Below are 13,227 nucleotides of genomic sequence, written 5' to 3'. Positions count from 1 at the left end.
AAGACCGCCCCTTTTTTTAGTGGTGGTGGAAATTGGATAAAAAAAGGCATCATTTCAGCTCTTACTATCCTGTAGTTTTTATTAAAGGCTAATATTCCACTATTCCACAAGGATAGGTTGATAAGTTAACAAAAACAGGAAGGAAGAAATAAAGCATTTGAAATGTATCCCACAATTCCACTAAGAATTACTACTGAACTACTGTATTGTTTACATGTTTTTTCTGCATGGGTCAGCTATCATGTTGTTGTTTGGTGATTTGCTCCTTTACTACACCCACTTCTCGAGCAAACAAGCCATATAGGTTGATCATGCAGCCTACTGCTGTCATAGCCTACTGTTCTTTCTTCCATAAAATAACTTTAATTCATATGGTTAACTCTATTATCCTTTCTACTTGTCCCTATAGTCATAGTTCATTTCGGGCTCATCATTGCGGGGGACTGGCTGATCTGCTGTTCAGGCTACTTTTGTTTTTAGGCCTATAGGCTACTGCATACACAGATCAAGCTTGAGTTTTGTTATCAATATTTGCATAATATTTGCAAAGTCTATGAATAGCCATATTGGATGATACCAAAATGCTAATATTTTAATTCATTATGTTACTTGCGAATAGGTTGACAACGCTACAACGTTCAGTAGGTTATTAGCCCAATTATGATGTTATAATCATGGCTATCTCTCTTTACCAGTTGCCACTTATGTCTGTCCTCTTCAAAAAAAATTGGAAGCATGGCACATTTGACAGCATTTCCCTCCAATACTTTTCGTCTTTTTTACCTGGCCTTTTCAGTCCCTCATGGCATCTTTCTACCATCCATCCTCCCTGACGCTCATCACTACGGTAGGTCCGGCCCGGCTGGTATCTGAGAAAACTTTTTAGGAAAGACGGGCTATATGGACCCAACCAATTAACTCTTCTTGGGAGGGGAGAACAACCCATGCAGAGGCTGCGGTGTTAGGCATAGAATGCGAACGTGTGTAGTCAACTTTAAGAGAAGATAGATTAAAGTGACAAATGCCAATTCTTCCCTCGACCGGCCCAAAAGTGAAGCGGCCCACCGGGAATTCTCCCGATTCTCCCGATTACCCACCGGCCTGGTTCTGTACCAGATGTAGATTTACTGCTTGTCGCAGCATCTAATTCAGATCCCCCCGAAAGGCCGCCTCCCAAATCGCTTTAGTCAGCGCACAAGAGACCAGATGTTTCGAGGCTGATAACACAGTGACCAGCTAGATCATGGGATGGCGCTAGAAAATAAAAATAGAAGAATAAATATGCGAGTGAAATACATTTTAGATTCAAACATAAAACCAACCAGAAACTTTGACAAACCATACAGTTCTTTTACAATGTTATCAGCACTAGTGTACGTAAGTAGTAGGCAGACCCCCCACATGAAAGGGGTCTCAAACAATACACTCAGAGACATGCCCGGACAAAACACCATCCCTACAAAGTAGGGGGATCATAGACTATCATTTTCGTCACCTAAGACCACCATGATTTCAGTTATAAAGGTTACATTACAATGCGTAGCGTCTAGCTAACACATTTTTCAACCAAAACCACTAACAACATGCTAAACAGGTTATTGGCTATGCTAGTAGCATACTACAAGTTTATTTCCAGCTATTAACACTCCTATACATTTCATACAAAGTTTATCACATAACACGTAATAATAACAACAAAACACCCATGTGGGTTTGGGGCCAATATGGCCGCCCAGGGGTTTGACATCAGTCACATGTCTGTCACATGACTCTACATCCAATATGGATGCCAAGGGGGGCGTGGCATTGTAATGTCATGTTTATTTTTTGTATTGATTTGTCTAGTTAAATGTTTTCTCTCTATTTACATTATTTTTGATAGTTTTCGTGTTATTCTCTTAGTCCTTTTTACTGCTTTCAAGTCGGCTGATGTTGTTAACGTCTGTCCATTGGGAGCTTGCTATGGCTAGCTTTTGCCCTGGGCCTCTTACATCCTTCCCATCCATCTGTGAGCTGGTGCTGCACTTCGCTGTCTGGTCGAGGGGATTTCTCGGGACAGCTCTGCGAAAGATCTGCCGAGGCCGCCGAGCTGTTTCTGACCTGTGAGCTGCCATGCCAACTGCCTGGAGTCTGGATTGAGCAGACTAACGTTAACGTTAACGTTGAAGAACTCTGCATTACGGACCAACAAACTGTCGCTGTTATAGCAGCTAAGTCCACCGAGTTGCTGATCTACAAGATCGCCCACGACTTTCGGACTGGTATGCTTCCAGTGATCTCCAGACTAACAAGGCCTAACATTCACGTTATCTCGTGACTGCCAGTGAGTGTAAAGAACTTTGTTGCCGTTGCATCGGAGACACAGCTGTCATCATTGCCCTTGGACATTTTCAGCCGGTTGGAAATTGGACTAATTTTATTTTTATTCTTTATTTATTTTATTTATTAATTTGTTTGTTGTCTGTCTTGTATGTCTTGGTGTCACGGGTACGCTGGCGACTACGCCGCTCCGTCCGGCATCTTTTGAGTTTGTTATTTCTTAAATGTAGTTCTATGTCTTGGTGCGGGTACGCTGGCGACTACGCCGCTCCGTCCGCTATTGTCTTTGTTAGTCTATGTGTCAATGACAATGTCTTATATGTGGAGCGCTTTGGGTTGCACTCTGTGCATGTTAAATGCGCTATACAAATAAAACTGACTTGACTTGACTTGACTTGAATTATAGTATTAGGAAGTGGTTTATAAAATATGTATCCTCACCCTACTAATCATTAGTGCATGTGTATGTAACAACTGTTAAATAATGGAAATATTACTTAATCAAAAACATATTATTGCATCATTTATTAAGTATTAACAATAATGTATAAACATAATAGATATAGGCTTATTTACTATGAACAAACTATTTATAACTGTGTGAACAAATGCTTTACTGATGATAAATTAGAAATTACTAATGATGAACAAACCATTAACTAATAAGTAACAATGGCTTAATAAATTATGAATTGTGTGTAGTTATTATAAAGTGTTACCCATATATCAACTGTGTTGGTACACATGTATTACTCTTTGATACAGTGGCACAAACCTATTAAAATGAAGTGTACCAGTTAAGTACTTACATGTACAGTACATATTGTGTTGTGTCATTGGTGTCTTGGAACATGTCTGCCATTACCCTACATACTGTAGTACATGTATCAACTGTGTTGGTACACATTTATTACTCTTTAATACTATGTAGTGAATTAGTTGACCTGTTCCAAGACATCGAAGACACAACATACATGTCATATGTACATGTAAGTAATTAACTGGTACACTTAATAGGTTTATTCCACTGCATCAAAGAGTAACAAGGTTGTAGCAGCACAGCTGTTACATGTACACTGAAGACAATAAGGCCTTGACTAGAGCTAAGAATGGTTTGTATATCAAATCTATCATGACCATATTTACCCCATCCAGCAGGTCTCAGGTCAGCTCTTTGTCTCTGATGAAAATTTAGGCAAATTGGCAAAATTTTGTAAAAGCACTCAGTATTACAATGTAACAACTATATGTAGGTACCCACAAATACATAATGCAAGTACAATGATAGTACCTGATAGTACATGTTGTTACACAGGTTGTACCACTGTACCTAATTGGGTAGGTACACTGTAACAGCGACACATTAAAATAAAGTGTTACCGAAATACTAGGCAAAAATGACAAATTGAAAGTAATTGCATTTCAGATTATTATATTTCAAACACTTTGGGACTTATGGGAGTCAATAGGCTATTATGTTGATACTAATTTATTTTATGACCACCTACACCTAGACAATAATTTGGAGTGAACTATTTTAATCTAAGAATGTAGGCTATAGACAGTTTTGCATATATGCCAAAGTTGTTTTTTAATTTATACTATTTATTCACTCACTCGTTTTGTTCAAGCATAGACTGTATAGTCTATGTGTTCAAGAGTGAAGCCAATCAAACTCGCAATTGATTAGCATTGTTGTTTTAAATGTATGCTTTCATTATTCTCCAAATTCTGTAGGCAATCTATTTTTTTCTCTCAATGTTAAATTTGATGACTTTCAATGAAAATCCTGGCACTTGCCAAATCGAACAGAAATCGTCTAGTATTGTCTTAATTTTACGACATATATCCTCTTTTCGTCAATCTACTGTTTTGGTCTACTGTCTACAGAGATGAAGCTGAACTAAACCTCGCTTGAATAAACGAGGCCAAGATGCCGCTAACTTGAGTTAATGGAACGGCTTGAGCCCCAAGCGAAAGTCTACGCTAGTTCAAGCCAGGCTATTTCTGTTAAGCGCCGCCTTCATTAGCGAGGTTGATGGAATACCCCCCAGATGTCTCGCTAATGGCAGAAAAAAACAGCTGATTACCGGGCAGCGCAAGTAGAACGCAGAGGCAGAAGAAGACTTTGGGTAAAAACGCAGTAAAAATATGGAAAAACAAAATAAACAATTGAAATAAAAAGGCTATCTATAACTGTGCAGCTAAACAAAATGAGTGTACAGGAATAAAAAGAAAATTAATTAGGAATAAAATAGTAAATATAAACAATCTGAACAAAACAAGTCAGACGGAGCAGCTTGAGCAGCCAGCACCCCCGCTGCTAGGCATTACATTTGTTGTATAACTTGGATTTACTTACTTTCTCTACTTTAGTTGCATATTTTTTTCTTCCCAAGGCCCCATTCCAATCCATTTCAGTTATGTCTTCTTGTACAGTATGCCATCTCTCCAGGCATTTAACCTATCCATTGCTGAATCTTTAGAAGTAGATATTAGTAAATTATAATAAATAGAGAGTAGGTGTTTCTTTCCCATATGCCCAAGGGAGACTTCTTCTATTTTTGATAATGGTGGGACCTGCATAATCTGCTTGGATCTGGATAAAATGAAGTTTTTCAATTGTAGGTATTTAAAAAATGCTTTGGAGGAATTTGGTATTTTTCACATAACTGATTGAAGGTAAGCAACACTCCATCTGTATACAAATCCATCACTCTCTGAATGCCTTTAGCATGCCATTACCCCAAATAGGGGTGAACTGAGAGAGTACTGGAGAGTCTCCCATATGTTTATGTGCAGCATGCCACACAGGAAGGGATTTTTTGCATGTTTTTTAAGTCTTTTTTCATCTGAAGAGTATAGATAACTATGCAAGGACAACTCTGGAACTGATTCTTGTTCAATGCTTACCCAAGATGGGGGTGAAGTACAAAATGTGTAGCTGATGTCAACTGGGCTGCCATATAATACCACTTGAGACTTGGAAACTGAAGCCTCCTCTCATAAGGCTGATATAATAATTTAAAAAAAAGGAGAAACCTTATTATAGAGATGCTAGTTTACACATACATTCAAGCACTCACACACTCAACACTGAACCTGATATAAAACAACCCATTACTGAACACTGGCACCATCATTAAGTTTGCTGATGACATCAGCATAATCGGCTGTATCACGAGTGATGATGAGTTTGCTTACAGAGCAGAGGTGGCAACCCTGATATCCTGGTGCTAAGACAACAACCTGCTGCTCAACGTCAGCAAAACCAAAAAGTTGATTGTGGACTACAGGAGACTGAAGGAAGAGCACACACCCATCCTTTATTAGAGGCACAGCAGTAGAGTATAGTATATAGTATATATACTCTTTTAATCCCGTGAGGGAAATTTCGTCGTTTGTCTGAAACTTTGGCATCATGTGGCTGTCCTTAACCTTTGGCAATCCTTTAAGTAAAATGCTTGCCTTTACAGAATGCACAGAAAGCACAGGAGTCATACATGTTCTCACAGATTGTCACTAAAGTATGTTTTGATGTTGCCAACAGAGCCAGCTGGACGGTAGCTGTGCAGAATGTACGTTGGTAAACCTCCCTCTCCGCGCTACTGCGTCTCCCTAAGCATTCCCTCTGTCAACAACTTTAACTTGTACTGGGAGAGACCCAGCCTGCTGTAGCACCCACCCAACCACATGGAGCCAGTTGCTCTCTGACATCACAACCACACTGAGGCATTGACATTCTGTAGAAAATATCACAGATTCATGCCCCCTAGATATCGATAACGATGTACAGTACATGTAAATGCATCTGAAAATGTTTTCTACAGGGTAACTTATAGTACTTATTACTTCTCTAGATCAAGCTGCTTAATATAAAAGCATGAAATGCACTTAGTTCTATTCAGATGTTGTTTTCTGCCCAAAGTACAGTATTGTGAAAAGCAAAGTTCAGAGCTGTGCCAATCTTTTAACCAGAGTTTAAACGGCAAACCGGTAGGAAAAAGACATTAGGCAATTAGGCTACTGTACCCCGGAATACAAAAAGAAACTTTGGGAAGACAAAAGTTTGTTTTCATAAAGAGCCTCAATGACCGATGCATGGATTTACCTGTTGTAAGTTGAGTTCATTCACTACAGCTCTACAAACACAGTCTAGGCTATTTGAGCCTAAATCACCCATGAAGATTTCTGAACATGTTAGCTAGATTGAATATTTGCACTGAAAGCACTTAAATGGAATAGTAAGCTAGTTAGAGTTAAACTGTTCGTTACAACAGCAAGCCTAACCGAAAAAAAATTTAGCCACCTAAATTGACCAGTGCTTCGTTAGTTGGCAAATATAAAACAGAGATGTAAGACTAATAGGTTAGGAGTTGAACTCGCATGTTTCATGCACAAAAAAGACCTTCCTCAACATCAACAGATGTTAATCAACATCCCCAAAAATAATACATATAACAAAAGTAATGCTGTTTTTCGTCATATCCCCTAGCATATACACATACACAACACACACACAACACACACACACACACACACAAACACATAAAGCTCTCACACACAGAGGCTACAAAATGTTCATAAATGATTATGGCATGCATTGCAAAACAGGGGGGCTACTTGGCTTCCTTGTTGAAACAATTAGTTCAACTAGTGGCTTAATAAGGATTTACAAAACAAGTAAATACAAGTATACAAAATCATTCAATAAAGACGTAATAAATATGCAATGATGCTTAATACAGACCATTTACACAATTACATACAGACTCAAGAAAAGTAAATCTATTAACCATGTACCTCTTCCAAACACTTTTTCTAACCTGTTATTATTCAGTAATAAGGCATTAAGATATTCAAAACATTTTAAGATTTTCATAGGATATAAAATATAGATTTAATGGATTAGAAACATTGAAAGGCTGCAACAAATATGTGCAATAAAAAACTCTTAGTTTAACCTCTTTTGGATAACACAATGATTTTTGTTTGAACAAAACAACAATGAAAAAACTTACCCGTAAGAAATCAGTCAGCTCACTGTTTAACAGCTCTTTAAGTTCACCCTTGTTAAGCTTATTCTTGTCACCTTCGTTTCCAGAGTAGTTGTGAAAGACAGTTATAAGAGCATCCATGGCACCCTCTAGCTTGCTCGGCATAGTGAGTAGTTCAACTTCAGGCAGCAGATATAACTGAGGCATAAGTCAACAGCAGAAATTAACTGACATATTATAAAAACGATCCATCAGCATTAGTCATATTTGTTGCATTCATTTTCATACTGACTTAATGTTAAAGGAAGATCAACATCACATTTCTGAGCCTCTGCTGATGAAATTTGCTCTTCAGTCAGAGAAAGGGACAGCAGATGGGTCTTACCAGGTGAGTGTAGCCTGAAGAAGTGTAAGGCAAGAGGCCTCAGTAGAGAGTTGTTTATGTGCAGACCTATGATAGGAGTAAACCTTGCACCTGTCTGTAGTTTTAATTAATTTCCCCAGTGAGATTGTCATGGCAATATTATAGATGCAGAAACCTGTGATGGAAAACAGATGGCTGTAATGTTAGGTCACAACACACATATGCAAATGCCCTGATACCAAATGATAACTTGTTGTCCTAAAGGAAAATCCTATTCAGACCCTTTAAACATGGTGTTCAAATGTGAAGCAGTTAATGTGGAAATATCAAATTGGCTTAAAGAGAAGTAAGTAGTACCAGACAGTAGTCTAAATCTTTGCCATGCATACAATATCTGTCTGTTATCTGACTTAATCAGTGCAGCTATATACCTGCAGCTATATACCTCATTCACTTACCTATACATAAATAGAAGTTTGATTTGTCTTTCAAAAACCTCTGAAGAAAATATTATCTGTTTATTCTGCATACATGTGGGTATTTTATTTCAAATATGTCTTTCATTATACACTCAATTAATTTAGCTTATACCATGCATATCCTTTGAATTGGAAAGAGAAAGAATAGATCAGTTGTTTTTCTGTCGTCCCACTTTTCCACACCCAGTGGACTACCTTTGCATGTTAAAATGATGAAATGTTTCCCTTCTGCCCCTTTTAGGCATTTCCCCAATAAGCTACTGAAAAATAAATTTACTCTTGGATAATGTCTTTCTGGCAAGGAGACAGAACATTTTCCCTCTTTGTTTGGTTAATTTATTGAGAATATGGCAGTTCTCTAAAAACACACCAGGCTTTTTAAAGGCACATCAATAACTAATCCTCTGTGCACAAAGTATGAAATAGCATTATTATGTGTTTGTAGCTTCTCAACTTACTGCCATTTGTTTATACAATACCATTTTCACATGATTTTATAGTTCAAATAACAGATCTTGTTTGTGATCAACAGGGTTAACCAAATCAAATCTCATAAAATCATTATTCAGTACTTTTATGTTAAATTTAATACAATGGAACACTCTGCTAAACATATATTCTATATATATATATATATATATATATATATATATATATATATATATATATATATATATATATATATATATATCCACTCCCCTTGGGTATTTCCCCTTTTACTGCTTTTATAAATGGAATCTTGATCAATTTAATTTGCCTTTGTTTAATTTGAATTTACCAAAATCCACTCTTTAATGTCAAATCCCAATCCTGGTGATGTTGTCCAACAAAAGCTCCCAACATTGCCCTCATTGTTCAACTGACCCTCTCTGTGAGGTTTGTTTAGAGATGTGCTGTGGTCAACTATTGTGATATCCCCTATGACTCACTCAGTTTACATTAGATCATGTAAATTGTGGGCCTTGATCTGAGACAATGTATGTGTCCCCACCTTGTGAAAATGTAATTTCTAAGGATGTTGCATACAAGGGGTGTTTTGACATTTCTTCATGCAAACAACTCTACCCATTTTGAGTAATAGTCCACCACTACCTTTAGAATGGTATTTTTTGCTCTGCTCAAAGAAAACGGTCCCATGAAGTCAACCCTGCTGGGTTGATGTTGAACGACACTTGAACGACATGCAGCCCAATTTCTCAGTCCATATGGTGTTCTACTTCTGTAGCAATGGCTGGACTTCTTTAGGGTGAGACTCTATGTTACAGTTTCTCAGTCGCTTTGGTGCTTTTTTCAGATCAGAATTAAAATTCTCATAACTATTAGTTCAACCTCCACAACATTTAGTCATTTGTGCACATCATAGTAGCAATTTCTCCTTCCTCTGAACAAATTGCAAATACTTTTGGACATGTATCAGTTGCTTTCATACAATTCTCTGTTTTTTAACATTATCATTTGCTTATGTCATGTCAGTCAAAATGAACTATACTTATGAATGCTGAATAGTCGTTCCCAACTAATAGTCTTCATTTCATTGCTTGAGTCATTACATACAAAATTGTTGAACTAGTTATCAAATTCTGTCACAATGCTGTAGAATTGCAAAGAGCATACAGTAAAAATGTACGTATTCAGTGTCTTGTACTCACTTACTCACCTAACTACAGCAATGTGTAACTTTACTGTAGTTTTCAAATGGCTGTACAAGTACTGTATAGTGCTGTCTTGAGCATGTTCAGGTAGTGTCACCGAGTTCTGACCTTTTTTTGCTTTGGAAAACACTGAGAGAACTGTCATAATGAAAACATGACAAAGCCATTTGACTATCTTGTTCATAAACGATGGTGTCAAGACTTCTCATTTTGATGACACTGACAGTTTCATTGACATGAATACCTGCTTTTGAGGAATGGACTATCCATTTTGAGCAAGTGACGTGCTTTTGCAGGTCATCCACTAGGTTTTGCAGTTTGCACTAATTGTTTTGAGAATTGCACTAACTGCTGTGCAAATGTTAATATTGATGTGAGAAAAGCACCAAAGCGACTGAGAAAAACTGTAAGGCATTCATATGGAGATGGATCAGGTTTCTCTGTGGCCATTAGATAGATAGATAGATAGATAGATAGATAGATAGATAGATAGATAGATAGATAGATAGATAGATAGATAGATTAGATTAGATAGATTAGATAGATAGATAGATAGATAGACTTTATTGATCCCTAGGGGAAATTCAAGGAAAATTTGTAGACCACTTACAGTAAGAGTTTCTGGCCCTAGTGAGGAAATGATGCACTTTACCCACAGGTATCCAGTACTTCGCTTGGACAGGTTGAATGGTCATCTGAGTAGCACAGAGAAAGTCCAATCCTAACAGAATTGGCATGTATATACTGTTATCCCTTAAAGAGAAACTATGCCGTTTTGGTCATTTCTTCGCTTTTTGCTTGCAAGTTTCACTGCAGAGCTCCCCTTACAGCCTCAGTGTATATAATTTACGACTGTATACAGTTAGAAACAAATGTCATACCCCTGGCAAATATTGATTTATGTTGCTTTTCTCTTGACCAATATGTTTGTTCTGACTGAAAACGACACTGCCACATGGCTAAAGGTTTAAAGACAATGTGGTAGAAACATGGAATCAAAAAAGAAGCATTTCCAAATGTCGGTATTGTAAAGGATTCTAGGTCTAATGGATTTAAAAATGTTCAATAGGATTTTCATCATGATTATACTTTCTAATAGGATTTTGTCATGGGCGTAGGTTTAGGGTGGGACGCTAGGGACTAGTCCTAATCAATATTTTGAGATGACAATACTGTCCCCACCAATATTTTAGCGAACTCCTTTGTGCTATTCTGACGGCCAGGACGACAGTAAAAGAAACACAGTCATTTGATTGGCTGAAACCGAAGGGGGTTTATCTGACACGCACAACAGCGTCAATAATAATAATAATAATAATAATAAGCTTTATTTGTATAGCACCTTTCATACACAGAATGCAGCTCAAAGTGCTTTACATTTGAAGCATGTAACACAATAATAGTCAGTCAGTCATTATCAAATCACTTTTCTTCATTGCTGGGGCCGTTTATGATCCACTCAGCAACATATCAAAAATGTAGAAAATGACTGGCAGCCTTAACCCTCTTACCCCCCACAAGATAGATAGATAAATAGATAGATACTTTATTGATCCTCAAGGGGAAATTCAAGCACGCCATATGGCAACTGTGGCAAGGAAAAACTCCCATATTCCAGAAAGAAACCTTGAGCAGAACCTGACTTAATAAGGGGAGCCCAATAGCAGCAGATGTAGAATAATCTGAAAAAGTAGTCTACAGGATAAGATGAGTTAACTAAAAGCTTTCCTGTACAGGTATGTTTTCAGATCTTTTTTAAAAATATTTACTGAACTCACCTGGTTGATGTACAGAGGCAGGGTGTTCCATAGTTTGGGGGCATAATGGATAAAAGCAGCTTCTCCACTTTGTTTGTGGAGCACTTTGGGTACGATTAAAAGATTAGAATTGGATGATCTAAGTTTCCTTTGTGGTTGATAAGATATTAAAAGCTCAGAGATATATGAAGGTGCTATGCCATTCAGAGCTTTGTAAGTAATTAATATAACCTTAAAATCAATTCTATAGAAAATAGGGAGCCAGTGCAGTTCAGCCAACACAGGGGTGATGTGTTCTCTCTTCTTAGTCTTAGTTAAAAGTCTAGCCGCAGTGTTCTGTATGAGTGCCAATTTCTTTAGATGTTTTTTGGGAAGACCAGTGAAAAGTGCATTGCAGTAGTCTAACCTGCTAGTGATAAAGGCGTGAATTAGTTTTTCTGCATCTTGTTGAGTTAAAAAGGGCCGCACTTTGGCAATGTTTCTCAAGTGGAAATAGGCTGTCTGAGTAACTTTACTGATATGGGGCTTAACTCTGCATCTAAGATGACACCGAGGCTTGTTACTTTTGGTTTGACCTGGTGGGCCAAGTTCCGCAGATTACTAAGAACAATATCTCGCTTTAGTTTTGGTCCAACCAAAAGTACCTCTGTTTTGTCATCATTTAGTTTCAAAAATGTTTTGCTCATCCACTGATTAATGGAGGTTAGGCATGCAGTGAGGGAGCAAAGGCCATCTGGGTTAGTTGGCTCCACAGAAATATACAATTGGGTATCATCTGCGTAGCTGTGGAAGTTTACATTATGCTGACTTATGACGTTTCCCAATGGAAGCATATATAGGGAAAATAGCAGGGGACCAAGGCAGCTCCCCTGGGCCACACCAAAAAGGCAAGTCATGTTTTTCAGATACATGATCTCCTAGACTGATATAAAAATCTCTGCCAGTTATGTAGGTTTGAAACCAGTTTAGAACATTATCAGAGAGACCCACCCACTTCGCAAGGCGGTGAATTAGGATGCTATGATCAATGGTGTCAAATGCCGCACTCAAATCGAGAAGAATAAAGATTGAGACTTTGTTTGAGTCAATAGCCAGTCTGAGATCATTGACTATTTTTACTAGAGCCGTTTCTGTGCTGTGATTTGATCTAAAACCTGATTGGAATTTTTCAAGGATACTGTTTTCGTTGAGGAAGGTATTTAACTGATTACAAACAACTTTTTCAAGTACTTTGCTCAGGAACGGTAGATTTGATATAGGCCTGTAGTTGCTCAGATTGGTATGGTCAAGATTTTACTTTTTAAGTAAAGGTTTCACAACAGCGGTTTTAAAAGCAGTTGGAAATACACCTGTTTCTAATGAGGTATTTATTACCTTGAGAATAAAGGGAGCTAAGCTATCATATACTTTTTTGAGGAATCTAGTAGGGATTGGATCTAAAACACATGTTGAGGAGCCGGTTTGAGTTATAATTTTACCAAGCTCAGATTGAGTAATAGTATAGTGCTAAAGGACCTTAATTTTGGGGGGCTGTTTTTGGGTGTACTATCAAACATATTACTTGTGTTACCAATAGCCTCCCTTATAGAAATTACTTTGTTTTTGAAGAAGTCTGCAAATTCTTCGCATCTTAGAGAGGATGCCCGACTGAGTGTATCA

At 37.6% G+C, this 13,227-nt stretch overlaps 1 protein-coding gene across 1 annotated transcript in view; it reads right to left on the bottom strand.

Moving 5' to 3' along the window:
* The window catches only part of s100z (S100 calcium binding protein Z), a 27,052-nt gene extending 19,295 nt beyond the window's left edge, over nt 1-7,757 (bottom strand). The window contains exons 1-2 of the mRNA XM_048259178.1: nt 7,702-7,757; nt 7,341-7,514 (exon numbers count right to left, since the gene is read on the bottom strand). Coding sequence (XP_048115135.1) covers nt 7,341-7,481 — 141 coding nt within the window. The 5' untranslated portion in view covers nt 7,482-7,514; nt 7,702-7,757. The remainder of the gene's footprint in view (nt 1-7,340; nt 7,515-7,701) is intronic.
* Between the last annotated feature and the right edge of the window lie 5,470 nt (nt 7,758-13,227).

This window comes from Alosa alosa, chromosome 12, assembly GCF_017589495.1.
Source record: "Alosa alosa isolate M-15738 ecotype Scorff River chromosome 12, AALO_Geno_1.1, whole genome shotgun sequence".
Classification (NCBI taxonomy): domain Eukaryota; kingdom Metazoa; phylum Chordata; class Actinopteri; order Clupeiformes; family Clupeidae; genus Alosa; species Alosa alosa.
This window is presented reverse-complemented; position numbering and strand designations above follow the sequence as displayed.